Source organism: Tinamus guttatus, unplaced genomic scaffold (genome assembly GCF_059628265.1).
Source record: "Tinamus guttatus ecotype Peru unplaced genomic scaffold, ASM5962826v1 Tinamus_guttatus_pri_ptg000208l, whole genome shotgun sequence".
NCBI lineage: Eukaryota > Metazoa > Chordata > Aves > Tinamiformes > Tinamidae > Tinamus > Tinamus guttatus.
This window is the reverse complement of record NW_028288742.1, coordinates 10,174,465-10,189,743: the sequence shown is the minus strand read 5'-3', so window position 1 is coordinate 10,189,743 and position 15,279 is coordinate 10,174,465. Positions and strand designations below refer to the sequence as shown.

At 41.6% G+C, this 15,279-nt stretch overlaps 1 protein-coding gene across 2 annotated transcripts in view; it reads left to right on the top strand.

Annotated features, from left to right (window-relative positions):
• Positions 1 to 15,279, top strand: part of TTC7A (tetratricopeptide repeat domain 7A) — a 159,381-nt gene that overhangs the window by 17,952 nt on the left and 126,150 nt on the right. For both annotated transcript variants that reach the window (XM_088524277.1, XM_088524276.1), the window contains 5 exons: positions 4 to 134; positions 1,785 to 1,906; positions 8,459 to 8,537; positions 11,871 to 12,031; positions 12,460 to 12,523. In XM_088524277.1, the coding sequence (XP_088380403.1) occupies positions 4 to 134; positions 1,785 to 1,906; positions 8,459 to 8,537; positions 11,871 to 12,031; positions 12,460 to 12,523 (557 nt within the window). The remainder of the gene's footprint in view (positions 1 to 3; positions 135 to 1,784; positions 1,907 to 8,458; positions 8,538 to 11,870; positions 12,032 to 12,459; positions 12,524 to 15,279) is intronic.

Sequence of the window (15,279 nt, the reverse complement as noted above, 5' to 3'; positions counted from 1 at the left end):
CAGGTCTGTCGCTGGAGCGCTCAACCAACTCTGTTGCTTCACGTGCTCGTCTGTGTGAAAGGGAGGAGGAAGTCATGGCCTGTTTTGAGACAGCATGTGTCATTGCTCAAGTGTACTTGCAGGAGCTTGAAAAGGTAAGAAATGAGCTTGAAGTGTTTCTTGGTGACCTAGGTGGAACTTCCAGGAATTTTGACAGCAGGATTGTGGTGCGATGCCATGTACTCATAGACAATAAGGAGTAAAAGCCATTTCTGCAAGAGTTGGTCTCAGTATTTTAATGGGATGGCACAGCTTTTCTGTGTAACCAATTGCAAAATAGCTGTTTACCTGGTCTCTGACAATTTGCTCTGAAAATAAAGTATGGAAACCTGTTCTGTCTGCAGTAAAGCACTGAATGCTTCAGATATACTCAGGTCTTAGCTCAAGTTGAACTCTTACTAAGGAGAGGTCACTAACATTTACCTGGCAAATGTCACCATGAAGAAATCCAAGACCTTGTACACATCTGCTGTGTAAGTACCCACAACAGGGGGCACTGAGATCCCTAACAAGCTGGAAGTACCACTTTTGGTTGACTGTGGCAGTTTAGCTGCCGAAGATTTGGCTTTTTCAGGTGACACTGGAAGGATCTAGCTCCCTAGCAAGGAGCTGGCACTCAGCAGTTGGCGAGGACGCCAAGATGGGTGCTGTGAGCCCCATGCCATAGCTCAGTTAGAGTCTCTGTGCATGAGGCTCTCTGCAGCTTTGCCTTGCTGCATTTAATGGGCACGCACCATAAGTGCCCTTTCTTGCACCATACTTTTTGTGCTTGACACGTAACGTGTCACCTACTGTTCAGTCTGTTAACTGTTACCTCTTCTGACCAGTTATTTTTTGCTGTCATCAGCAACAATTCCGGGTTTTAACTGCATTAAAACTAAGAAAACTGCTAAATATGTATATAAAAATGCATTAAGAAAGCCACCTGACAAGTTTTTAGTCTGTTCCTTTTTAAGAAAAGGCTAAATGATTTTTGAAATTCAGAATAATTAAGTGCTGTCCTTCACTTTCAGAAGGACAACCTCCTGGAAATAGCAGGTACTTTAACTGTTTTTACTGATAGCTTGTCTGCCAAATACAAAAAGAGTTGGAATTGCAATTCATTCATTTTTTGGGCCTGGAGAGACAAGGATGCAGGCTTCCTGACTGATGTACTGAAAGTCCATAGGTCTCCAGTTGTGGGTGAAAAACTCTGCCCTGAAGACTCTATAGAGGAAGACTCCCAGGAACAAAAGCTCTTTTTTTGCTAACATTGTAAGGCACAGTTTCTAAGAAAGCCAAAACTGAGAAGGGGTTGATGGGAGAAGCAGGAAAGGGCTAAGATTCTTCCATCAAGGCTTCTTTTAAAGATTTGTAGGAGAGGATTAGCTGTGTTGCGTTAGCTAAACACTCTTAAAAGTGACATTAATGCTTTGTGTGCAAGGTGTTGGGTTAATGTAGTTGGAGTAGCACTTGAGACACTCGCTGTTAGTGCTCAACTTCCTACTTACTTTAAAGTTGCAAATAACATTTCAAAACTCACCTTGCATACCTTCTTGTCATGGAAGTCATTGTATAGTTTCTTTCCCAACTGCCTTGAGAGGATTTTGAGTAGCTAATGAAGATAAGTTGTCAGGCAGTCTAAAGAAGAATCTGGTGATGGAAGCTAACGTTTTGTTGTTTGAGTTACCTCTTTGGCTACTAAGAAATGGCTATTCAAGCAGTTATTCTGTAATTCCATTGCTTGATCTCTCTTCCCCTTGCAGACCTTAAACAACACGCATTCAAGGAATTTAAAGGGCAGCAACGAGACTTACTCGGAGTTTGAACTGTCCTACTTCCTGGAAGCAGCTCTCCAGAGTGCCTATGTAGCCCGTTTAAAGAAGGGGTAGGTGAATGCACGTGTTTAATAAAAGTAGATAATAAGAGATAACGTTGAATGTTTTGTCTTAGGGCAAAGCTTGTTCCTTTGTATCTGTATTGCGCTGTTTTTTTGTCTGTTGTTGTTGCTGATTCACTTCAAGTTTCCTCAGCGTCCTTTCTTCCATCCTATTTCCCCATCTCTCTCCACCCTTAAGTAGGGTGGAGTTGAATAGTTTTGTTATTTTGGCACTGCTCTGATCCCTGTGGAGATGAGAGTTTGACCGCAGAGTTAGAGGGTGGAACTGATGAGTGCTTTTAGAAGCTGAGTGCTAAACCAAGCTACATGGCTTGGTTTAGAGCTTTAAGTTCTTAATGGCTTTTTTGTTACTATTTTGTGGTGTTTTTTTCCCCTCTCAAGTTTTGGTCAAACCTGAAAATCTGTGTTTTTTACTAGAGGGAATGCATCCAGGAAGCACGGTTCTCCTGAAATACAGGTCTCGGTGAACCTCATACTGTCAAGAGGAGAGTTGGTATCTGCAAGCTTACAGTGAGCTTGAGCTGTGGGAAATGTTTTCAAGAACAATAAAAAAAGAATTAGTATGCAGCCTCTTCAGGTCTCCTGCCCTGAAAACCAAATGCAACTTCAGAACGTAACAATTTGGTAGCTGATGAAGGAATTGGTGTGAGAAGAGAATGTCCTTTTTACTATATGTAAATATGATTAAAAGGATATGTAAATATCTTACATGCAAATATAAGATATTACATATGTAAATAATACTTATAAGAATCTGTCCTTCCTTAGTCTTGTGTGGATAGCATGGTATCCCACTTGTTTTCAGAAGCGCATGTTGATTTTTTCCATTTTTCTGTGTGTGCTATCGCTGACCAACAATTTACAGCCTCTCCTTTTTTTTAATTATTAGCTAGTCATCTCTGAAAATACTTAATTTTGGTTACGTATTCATGTTTTTTGCTGAATAAAATACAGAAGCACAGGGAAATAGGAGAAAATGAGAGAAAGGTGGAAAATGAAAGAAAAGTGGAAACAGAGCAAAAATCATGATTTAAATTATTTTTCGAAAATGGATACCATTTTTGAATCATTTAGTAAGAAGTTTGCCCTTATCGTGATTTTGTTTTGTTGTGTTTTTTCCCCAAGAATGAATTTACGTGTAATAACGAATAGTAGGGCCTATTCTTTCAAATTAAGCCAGGGTTAAGAGTCAGTATGTCCAGTGAAGTGCACTTGTAAGCATATTAAATGACTCTTTCAATCAAATGAACCATTTCAGTCAAATGCCTCCCTATACCAAGACAGTGCAGAGTTGTAAGTATGAGGCATAGACTCAGTATCATCTGAGTAACAGGGAACAGATTTTGTGGTTTTACCGTGGAGTAAAACCCCATGGATGGGGCCTGACCAGGCTATGTTGCCTATGGCTGTCTGCATGGCAAATAAGTCTCAGCTCTTGCCAGTAAACTCCTTAGCTAGGTAATAAAATAAAATCTCCTTTAAAACGTATGGCATTGAAGCACGTTTTGAATAACAAACTTGCTCCTTTTCATTTCATTTGGCAACATTTTACATTCAACCTCTGAGTTCAGTATATCCAGTGGACTTTTTAGCTGCCACTCTGGGCACTACTTGCTCCCTGCCCATGTTATTTTAATGATGGCCTTAAGAGGGATAAAAAAAACCCTCCACAGGATTGTAATTTGGAATCAAAATACCTGTGTGAATTAAGCATTGCCTTTGCTATAAGCTGCATTGCTGCAACAGCAGCAAAATGTTCCCTGAGCCCATCTCCAGATGAAAGAACTGTCATGTTAATTGCTGTGGAGCTACGTGGATACAACAAAACATCATTCCCCTTCCTCTGCTTCCAGCACAAATTGGGAATCTGGGCCAATAAGCCTAGAGGGCCGGTGGGAGGGAGATGCATGGACTTGAGAGTGTGCAGCTTGTCCCTGCGTGCGGTGGCGTGTCTCGGTGAGTGCTTCTGCCGCGAGAGGGCACAGGCACCATTGCGATGTGCTTGGGGAGGAGAAGGGAAATGGGGGAAGGGAAGGAGAGCTTTCATGGGTATGACGATTCCTCTGCCTGACACTAAGCAGCTCCAAGAAACACTTTTGTTCTCCTTGTGGCTTTCAGGTAGAAAATAGGCCCTGAATGCCCACGCTGACAGGGGGAGTTCTTGAAGGCTGGGATGTTCCTTCCCACTGCTACATGTTTACAGAGAAATCGGCAGTGACTTATCCTTTTCAGGAGAGCCCATGTCAGGCAGATGAACTGAGGGATATCTGTGGTGCTCTGCTTTTGCACTTGCTCCTGCTGGCAGCCTTTCAGAGTGAGTCAGGGATGCATTTTTCTTTAAAATTTGCAGTGAAAAGCAGGCACTGGTGCACCTTCTTCCTATGCATCCACACAGAGCCAAGGTCCCTCCTTCTCCTCGCTTGTAAGGAATAGCAAGTCTTACAGCTGTGGAAATCCCAAACACTCTGCATACACATTTAGTACTGTGTTGCTGCAGGCAAATCTGCAATTTTTTTCCCTGCCACACTGTCTGAAAAAAGGCTTTATTTTATTATTTCAGGGAATAGCATTGCTGATGTGGATGCAGACTGTGTCTGCAGGCAGATGTCTTTACTGCAGGAAGCAGCCTGCTATGCTGGATTTGGGATTTTTTTTCACTTTTTTTTTTCTCTCTACTAACGTGGAGATGAGGTGTCCTTTTATTTCATGCTACAAGTATTATTACTTTATACTGTTAGGGAGCCTTTGGACTCTGGCTCTATTGGGCTAATCCTAGTAGTCTCTTGGGGTAAATGGAATTCGCCTGTGGTGTTTTTGTTTAGCAGCATTTGAAGGATGTATGGAGTTTCACATGGATAAGGAAAAAGCCAGAGTTTTCCAGGGGAAGTAGTCAATTTAAGAAGCCCTGCATGGGCTGCTTCTGAAGAAACTGGCTTTCTGAAAAACAAGTGTTAAACACTTATAAAGTATCATATTTCTTTATGGCCTCTCAGTTAAGGACCTGAATTACTTTGAAAACCCCTGATGAAAATGCCTACTGAGGAACACTTTTGCACTGTTGCTTCCTCTTTCCTCCCTCTTCCTGTTGGTTGGCAAGCAGCCTCCCTTTGTGTTTGAGATCTTATAGGCTTCTGCTGCAGGGACCCTTTCAAAGAGCAGCTCCATTTCCGAGTTGCTTTACAGCAGAATCTAATGAACGAGGGCAGGCAGGGCGGTCCCACCAGACTGCTCTCCTCTCCTGAGCAACCTGCATGGCCTTTCTTGACAGACTTCCTGTGTCGTTTATCCCTTCTTTGGTCTTCTTGTCTGGGATAGGAGCTGGAAGTCTGGGAGTAAGTCTTGCTGCTGGTTGGGTGGGTCTAGGTAAGTGCTAAGCTCTGTCTTGTTGAGAGCCTCGCTTCTGCTAGGCTGCTCTCAGGGAACTCTAGTGTGCCTTGGCTTGGTGACCTGGCTTGTCTGGGGTCTCCATAGCAACATGAGGTCTCTTTTAGTTGTGTTTTGTGCCTATGCGTGAACAGCTGTTCAAAGAGAGAGTACGAATTTTTAGAAACCTGCCAAAGAGATGCTAAGGTTCAAAGGCAGCTGTGTAAGTGCTGCTGCTGGCCGAGTGGGCTGGGTACAGCTTTCCTCTGGAGAGATGGAGCTGCAAGCTGTTGGGCGGACAGACAGGCATCTCGGGATGATCCCCATCATCTCTGAGGCGACCTGTCTTCATGGCTGCTGAACAGGGACTAAGAGCGTGATCTCCTAATGCTGTTGTTGGGGAACAGTCTCTGCAGAGCCATGTTCCCAAGGTCCGCTTCAGTTCATCACCAATATTTGTGTATTCATTTGTACAAAAAAAAGTGTTTATCTTCATGGATTTTAAAAACAGAAATGTGGTATTAATCAAATGATATGACTTAAATTATATGAGTGTTTTGATTCATGAACTGCTAATTAATTACTCTGTATTAATAGGGTATTTTTAAAACCAAAGCAGGTTCCATGCTAAGGTGCTCTCTGCTGTCACAGCTTATACCTACAGATTTCCTTGCCCTTCTTTATTAAATAGGCTGTAATTGAATCCAAAACCATATTTCATCGTGGTTTTTCAAATGCTCTTTTGCCACTCTTGTGGCTAAAGCCAAAGCAGTTTATTTAATGACCACATACTTTTCCTCCTTCCTTTTTCATTCATCTTAGCAGTGCAGTAGGGCCATATGGAGGCTTTCAGCTCTTTAAATTTCTGTGGCCAAGAGTTTGCTTCTGCTGCCCTGCTTTGCACGTGCGCTACCTGGAATATCCATGGAGCCTCTCTCCGAGTCCTGAGGAGGCTCAGGATTGCTTAGTTTCAGATCAAGACAAGGTCAAGTGGATTCAGCACAAGTTGCCAAAGGTTATATATGCTCATCTGCATCTGCTTAATTCTGTTGAATCTATTCTACTGACTTCTTTAGGTCCCACTTTCAACAGTCTCTTTAAGTGCATCTTTAACATAGGAATAGTCCCTGTTGCTGTGAGCAGAGCAGCTCAGGTGTTGAACAGGAGATGTGTGCCCAGATGGTCTCACGGCTCCAAGTGCTGGAGTGCAGCAAGATTTGTGTGCAAGCTGCTGGCAGGGTGCCCTGTCACCTGTCGTGACTCGCTGGTGTGCAGTGAAGTTCAAAACAAAAAGCTGCCAGACAGCATCCTTGCTCCTGTAGCAATGTGTTGGAATCAAACACTGTGCGTTTTGCAGGCTGCCCAACTGCTCAGAGCCAGGAGCACTGAGAGCTTCTGCCTAGGAAGTGTGCGGTGGTGACAGCTTCTCCTGGCTTGCCAGTTTTTGCCTTGCTCCCTTCCTTTGAACGTATTTCAACCCTGGCTAGTTGTGAAATGACAGCAATTTATCATTTATTTTTTCCATTCAGTTCAGTTTGTCTTATTTCCTCTACCCACAAAGCAAGCTACTCGGGGAACTTTTTCTTTTTTTCTTGTGACTTTTTCTTTAGGTTTTTTGTCTCCATGTACTGTCTCAAAAATGGCATTCATGGGCTTTGCAAATGGTCACTAATCTTCTCTCTGACACTAGTTAATGGCATTCATCAAAACCTTATGCAAACAAATACCATCGCAACAAGAAGCCTAAAGCTCCGTGTTTTTAAAGTGTTGTGGGACAATATTGCAGCATAACTGCTCTTTCCAGCCCCATATGCAGCCCTAAGAGGTACAGGAAATGACAATGTTTTTAACTAACTGAGGGGAGTAATTGGGGAGCTCCTTTTTATATATTTGGGGGAATTTCTTGTTTTAATTATCAGATAGTGCAAATCTGAGATTACTCGGAAGGTAACAATAATTGCAGAACTGATTTATTCTCAGTGTACGAACAGTTCTGTTGGCTTCAGTTGGCTTAAGTGCTTCGTTAATGTCCACAATTGCATCTGTGTGTAAATATTGTCTTCCCCCCTGCCCAAAAAATCTACTTGAGGTCTTTGCCTCTAATTGGAGAGTGCTGAAACACTGAAGTCCAAGCAACTTAAAAACAAACAAAAAACAACAACGACAAAAAAAACAACTTGAGGTTTTTTGTCTTTGATAAACATCAAGGTCATTACTTCAGGTCTAGTAGAAGAAAAAAAAGAGAAGGGATTATCTCCATAGAGACAAATCTCCAGTGATTTTTTTTCCCATCTTTTTTTTTTTTTTTTTCATCTTGTCTGGTTGTCGTATCAGAAAAATCAGGACTTTTCTAGTGATTTGTATTTCTCTGGGCAGCTTCTACCTGTACTCATTCCATGAAAATGAGTAGCTGTCCTGTATCTCTTTTAGCTCCCCTGGGCTTTATACTGGAAGAGCTTCCAGGCTGCAAGTGTGTTGCCCAATCTGCTCAGTGTTAAATTTTTCCTGTTGCCTCCTCTTTCAGCGCTCACAGTACAATTAAGATACCACTTGACAACAAGGCTGCTTGAACTGCTCATGGTCTACGCAAAGTAATGTGATTTTTAGCTTAACCCTCTTTCATTGCAGGTTAAGCTCTGCTTGCAGACAGTTACTACAACTCAGCTGGCTGATAATAAGCTGCTTAAACTCCTGTAATTTCATCATGTGCCTGGACCATCAGGCACAAGGCATTTAAGCACCACCTAAAAGGAATCATCATTTGAAAGCATCACATAAGCTCAGTATAATTCAAACAAGTGCAGTCTGTATGTATGACGAGGAATGTGGATGCTTTTAAGAAGAAGCATCTGCTTTATAAACATGAGCTACGAAAGGCTTCCAAATGTCCCCTCTGTTCCTCAAATGTGAATGTGATCTTCTCCCAGGAAGCCATCTGGAGCAGGCAGCTCCAGTCGCTGCCTTGCTCGCTGCCGTTGTCCTAGCGGTGCCTCCGAGCGACTCGTGTCGCTGCCGTGCACCCTGCCTGCCGGAGTGATCGGGGTTTCCTTGGTTTGTTGGCCTCAGTGTCAAGCTTGTTGCCCAGCTTTGGCTCGTCGTAAGAATATTTCATGTCAAACATGTTCTGTGTTTTTGTTCTGATTTTTTTATTTTTATTTTTTGTACCTTCACCTTTAGAAATATTGTGAAAGGAATGAGGAGTCTACGAGAAGTGTTGCGAACCGTGGAAACAAAAGCTACTCAGACCTTCAAAATGGTAAGAGGAATGAATGGGAAGGTGGTGTAATCGGCTTATGCAGGAGTTCTCTCTGTTTCTTAACTGTGACAGTACGACAAAAATTATTTTTTCTTTTGTTGACTGATGCCTCAGTTGGTCTCCTGTGAGTGCTGTGTGTAGTGATGCACTTAATTCAAGGAGCTGTCCAACTGAAACTGCTGAGCCTTCGGACCCGGACATGTGGGCTGCTTTGTGCTGAAAGCTGTGCTGGTTTTCTGCAGTGTGATTTCTAGCCGTGGTATGAAGGGAGGTGTATTCAGCCTGCCATTGCTGTCTCCAGGTGATAATGTCTCATTTTTTCCTCCCCCCCTTTTTTTTTCTGTGCATGTGTGCACAGCTTTTACATTAGCATGTAGCAGCACTTAGTGCTTCTGCTTCTTGTAAGAAGCTGGAAGTTTTATTTAGGCTGATTTTTTACAGTGTTCCTGTAAAGGTCCTTTCAATGTGGTACAGTCCAGGATGATTTTATTTTTCCTTTTTGGGGGGGAGGGGGAGCGGGGATGTTGGCATTCTACCTCCCCTTATTCTGAGTGTCTCTGGCAAAGAAATCATGGAGAAATGCCCGTTTAATTGCTTAGACATTTAAATGGATCTTCCCTGTCTCCCCTTTAAGAGGTCTTGCCTTGCCTTGAAGTTCCTCTGGAGGTGATAGATCAACAGCATACAGAATAGCTGTTTTAAGAACATGAATGAAAACTGCGAGCTGAAAACCACAAATATTGATATACCAACCTTTGTGCTTGGTCAGCTTCATTTGTGTAACCTCAGAAAAGCTCTGAGAAGGAGGCAGACAGGGTTTGCAGTCTGGAGGTGGAGAGTGCCAGGTTCCAGTGACCTACGGTGTGTCTAGCTCGCATGCAGATCCAGGGCTAGCCTGAGAGAGAGACTATAGAAAGCGTGTGCAGCGTGCGCTTTGTCACCTGCATTTCCCTGGCTTGGAATGTTGCTCACTTCTGTCACTTTTTTGTATTATTTTGGGATTTCTATGCCTTAGGTGATTCCCCCCGCACCCCCTTGTATCACCTTTTATGTCTAGTCAAGGATACAGATGCATGTGGAAGCGTGTGTGGGGCATTAGAAAAGGTAACTTAAATAATTGTCACACTCAAGTGGTCATATCCTCTTCTAGATTGAGATCAGGACTCGGGGGAATTTCTTGCTCACCTTTTTTATTGTTTTGCCGAAATGAATATGACCATCTGCTGTTCCTGTACCGGAACAGAATGTGGCACACGAAGGCTCCTGTCCCCATGCTGCTCGGGAGCTGCACAACACCCCGGAGGGGATTTCTCCGTAAGGGGAAACTTGCAGGTGTTCATCCAATAGCTTTTCCTGCCATTGCCATTTTACTGGAAGTTGTATTTTCATTTACTTCTGTATTTTTAAAGAGCTGTCAAGAGGGCAAAAGCAGGAACGTGCTTAATTAAACAAGTTTTTCAGGCATGAAAGTGAAACACATGATTTTTTTTTCCCCTCATTTGTGGGATCACAGTGTACTCTAAGCATAATGATGCTTAAATGCAGTAATAACATAAATCAGAGTCTTGGCATGTTCTGCTTTGTTTGGTCTTATTCAGAACAAGAGTGAAGCTAATTTACAGGGCTACCATGTTAAAGTGTATGTTAAAGTCAAAGGTACTAGGAGTATTTGGCGCTTGTCTTGAAAGGCTGATCCCAAATTGTGTTCTTAGTTCTGTGCAAACAAGTAGAAATCTTTCCATTACTGCCACTTTTTTTTCCCCTTCCCTCTAAGGCTGTTGAAAAAAAATATAGGAGAGTTGGGTCCTCAGGGTAAAACTGACTAAATAATTACACACTGAGATGATAAAATGATATTGGCTAATGTTGCAGTGCCCAAGGCCATTTTGCTCATGGTTACTTGCTATAAAAAGCATAGAAGAGCCCAGTTAAAAACAGAAGGTTTTCTGTAATTTGTCAGTAAGAGCACACGGAGGTCTCAGGATTTCCAGGGACTTGTGTGAGACACGATTTCTTTGAGGTACCCCCAGACATTCAAAACAGTTTGCTGTTTTGCTGAGTGTGTCAATGAAACCGCTTTCTGATATTTAAGAGACTATGCTCGCTAGTGCAGTTGCGTTTTAGATTAACTTGGTGACTTCTTGTGTCAAGATAAAAATAAAGAGCTTTGCATCAAATGCATTTTTTTTTCCTGGAACTTTCCTTTAACCTGAGTGTAATTTATTTGGTCCTATAGATGTCATGCCTGAACAAATCAATCATACTGTCCCCGATTTTAAAACTGAAGCCGCTCTTGGTGACTTCATACTACATCTTTTATGTGTAGCTTTTCTTGCAGGGGGTGTGTGCAGTTCTGGGTGTAAATTGTGAATAAAATGCAAGTATTAGGACAGAAAATGTGTTTACATGTTCCATGCTATATTTGGTGTATAGTAAAGCATGCAGTGGTTTTTAGAATTCCTAAAAGATACCTTTCCTTTGGCTTCTCTGTGCATGTTTCCATGCATGTCTGCTTATGATGCAAAGAAATAGAGGTCTGTTTGATGTGCCTAAACAGGGACAAATGCCAAAGAGAGTTTTGTAAAATAAAGTTGACTTGCTCCATTTTGGACCAAGCTTGCCAGCTTTGGAGTGTTAAGTTAGGGATATGAGCTGGAGAGCAGGTATTCAGGGCCCCCTAGCTGCTTGCTGCTCTAAAGGGGGCATGGTTATTGTCGTTTCAACGTAAGGTTTCTAACCTTCTTCTCACTGTTACTGCAACAAAAAGAAAAGAGAAGCAGTACTGAGCTGAAGCTGTTGAAGCTTGCAGGAAGAGAGACACAGACAGCTAAAGGTTTGTCCTTTTAGGATAGGAAGCAGCCCCTGGGCTGAGCCTTGCGTGCAAATCCTGATGCTGAAAAAGCAACAGCCATCGTACTCTAACATAATAACATTTGCAAGATAGTTTGAGCTGTCCATGTGGCGATCACTTGTCCACGTTTGCTAATGTATCACTTGCTCTCAGGCCTTTTTCCTGCTGATGCCTATGTGTGTGTGCGCGTGCATATATATATATATATATATATATGTATGTATTTTTCCCTACTGCCTTGCACTAAGACTGTGTAAATGCAGAAGTAGAGTCTTTGCAGAGGAGGAAAGCAACTCCAACTGCTGCTGTTGACTTTATTTTTATCAGCAATTTTAGCTGCTTCATCTCTCAACTGAAGAACCCAGAGTTCTGTATTGTTGTTGGTACGTCTGCTTCCAGAGATGGGAAGTGGGGAGAGGATGATCATGTGTGTGAGAAGGCTCCACTGATACCTCTTTCCCATGTTGTTCACTCATCTTTAGACTGCAGCCAAACAGCTAGCCCAAGTGCTTCTCCATTCCTTAAGCGAAGACTGTTATTGGAGCCCTTTATCCGATCCTCTTCCTGAGTTCATGAACAAGGAAGATCAGTCTTATATTAGCAATCTTCTTCATCGGAGGCCTCAGCTATACGCAGGAGAGAAGTAAGCACTTTCTGTTGTTTTGGTTTATTGTCAGAAGGAAGAGTGAGCACTCTTTGGTATTGCTAATTATGTCACTGATTCATGTAGCTGTTCTGTGTGCTTTCATTTTTAACTTTTCATCAAAAGGTCTACTTTAAAAATAAAACATTAAACCTGGAGTGTTTGATATCTTTTTTCCACAGGAAGGAAGAAAAAACAACCAAATAGTTGCCTTTGCTGTGAAAAGGAAATAATCTATTTATGGTTCAGAATAGCTCATCTAGGGTATGTTGTAGAGCTTTTAATTGTGTGAACCTGCAAAAGAAGCTATTGCCTAACAAATGAATCATACATGAGATGTTTCAAGTTACTGCGGCTGTTGTGAACTGAGAAAAAGGCTGATAGGGATAATTCTTGACCTCCTTCAAAAAACATGTTTTGTCTTTCAGCCTGTACTGCCCTCAAGACAACGTAGAAGAGGCTCTTCTTCTCCTCTTAATCAGTGAATCTATGGTAAGCCAAAAATGAGTTTCTAATAATAGTGGCATGAGGGAATAATATCTAGCATTTCCATGGCAAGTCTTTTGGAGCACTTTTGCACAGTACAGAGAATCCCCACTTACAAAATCTTTCTCAGATAGCCAGAAACAGTCAGCTGCAGGACAGGAAATGCTATTTCTTCTTCCTTAGTGACACCATATTTACTAAACGGAACTTCGTGGTGGGTTATAGGGAACTATCAAGAAGAGCATTTTTTTTTCTTTTTCTTTTGTGTTTCTGAAACTGTTTGAAGGGGCTTAAGCTTGCAGATTTTTTCTCTCTGAACACCCACCTACATTATTTCTTCTGTTTACAAATAATTACATTGCTTATAACAAAAGAGCATTAAATTAATAAACTCCCCGATGCTTCTGAACACACAGAACATTTATTAAAAAATAAAGACAAAAATGGAAGTGTATCAGTTAAGATTACTAGTATGCAATCCTATGTTGCAGTCTTTCATGCAACATAGGATTATGTGGTGTTCTGCCTGACACCTATTACAATGTGAACAACTTCGTAAAGAAAGAGCCCAATAGAATGTTCTTGTTTTTCAGAAGGAGGAAATGCCTGTTACCAAGAAATACAGACTTTGGAGTGAAATAAGCTGTGCGTTTTTAGGACCTAAGAATGGGTAGTAAGAGAATGGAAGTGTATGAAATTCTCGTGGATTTCTGTCTGTGAACATTATGCATTTTCTGTGTGTGAACCTTATGAAGTTATTCGAGGCTGATCCCATAGTGTTCTAACTCTTCCAGTTTGACCTAACCTCTCAAATATGTATTTAATTTTAAGTATCACAGTGGTCCTGTTATCTTTGCTTGAATTGGTATACTTAAACTGAAATACATGCATACCTGCCCTTGCTGAATTTGGCCAGAATACTCTGAATCCTTTGAGATTGATCTCTGTAGGCAGAAATTTTTTGCCTTTACTATAGTTGCATGTAATGTTCAGGAGACAGATGTTTCCATTCAAACACTCTAAATGTGTGGACCTATGGATTAAGAATGGGAGGAATTACAATGCTAGGCATGATGGTGATTCCTGTTAATGGATGTTTGCAGAGTACAATAACCTGTTATTCCTTAGTCTGCAGGGATACTATTTTAGCTGTTTCAGTCTGAGTAGCATTTGCTATTTATGGTGCTGATGATAAAGAGGGTCTTGTCATGTGCAGAAACATTCATTATGAATGCACTGAAACAAATAGATTTCTTCTATTTATAGCATCAGTTTCCGACAAAAGTCTGAGGGAAAGGAAAAAGGAGGGGAAAACACTTGTCTAGAAAATGACAAAGTAACCTTTGGTACCTTTCAGGTTCTGAGTAGATGCAAACCTACAGGAAAACTGAAGATTTTTATCTGAAAATGTGTAAAGAACGTTGTTTAAATTCTGGGTAGTCATTTATAATCAAAGTGAAATTTGAAGAACTCGGAGCATCACTGACCCTGTTACAGAAGAGCTTGCAGACAGTTTTCAGGCAAGGTGAAAGAGAGAATGTCAGGCAAATACAACCTTTCTGTTTTTATTTTTGGCTACTTGATTTTATTTATTTTTTCTTCTTTGGCTCAAGGCATCTCCTTACCTTCAAAATTCTGAAAGAAAAACTTAACAATTTTATGTAGTCTACCTTTGGAATTAAGGAAAAGAATGAGGAAGCAACGCCCCACAAAACGTGACACTGACTTAACCACGTTCATTTGAGCGTTATTATACTTTGCATCTCTCTTGTATTTTCAAGGGCTTCTCTGCAATTAGAAAGTCTTGCTGTAGCTGGAAGTGGAGAGATACATTTATTTCTTGGACTCTGTGAGCTAGTGCTTTTAGAACATCACAAGCAGCGTTAGACTTCTGATTAAACTAAGAAGAGCTCCTGTCAGGAGAGCTGCTCCGAGCAGGAGGGCAGGGTCAGGGATCTAGAGTGGTGTCAGCACCGACTGCTGCAGCCTTCCCCAGCGCTGGGCTCCCTGTCAGAAAGACCTTGTGGGACCTTGAATGCTGCAGTCTTGTTCTGCTGAGGGGAATAAGTTTTCTATTTTATTCGGTATGTGAAATAGCAGCCTGACCCCATAATTATGTTATGAAAGAAGCAGCATAAAAATGCTGTTGATAGGGTCTGGACTGCTGTGCTCACTTCAGGACTAAATAAGAAAGCTTGTGCTTACTTTAGTGCTGTCTTCTATATATGGGGCCTTTCTGGAGGTAAATGCAAGGCATTTTGATCTGCTGTACATAAAGCAATAAATAATTAACGGTTCCATAGTGAAAGGCTGCAGGAACCATAAATTATTTTTTGGGGTTTTGGGGAACCAAAACTGGAGCCTTCCTCTTCTGTTAGCGTTGTGGGGCTTTGTAGCATTAGACTTGCCAAGAGTTTATCATCACGTTAGTGAAAATATAGGACACGTGTACAGAAATAAAGCTACAACAGGAATGTGTTTCCTAAATAAAGGAATAGAGGGAGCAATCTTATTTTTCAAATATATTTGAAAATCATAAACATTTGCCTGCAGTTCTGCTATTACAGTAACTGGAAGGGGAGAAATTTTGTTTAGTACATGACATATGCAACAATAGCATAGTCCCTTTCAGGACTGGAAGGCAAACTGTGTTCAGTCTAGATGCATGTTCCTGATTTTCAGCACTCCAAAAGGAGCTGAAGTGGAGCAGAATTGGGCAGGTAGGGCACACAGAAGGATCATCAGCACGTGAGGGACAAGCA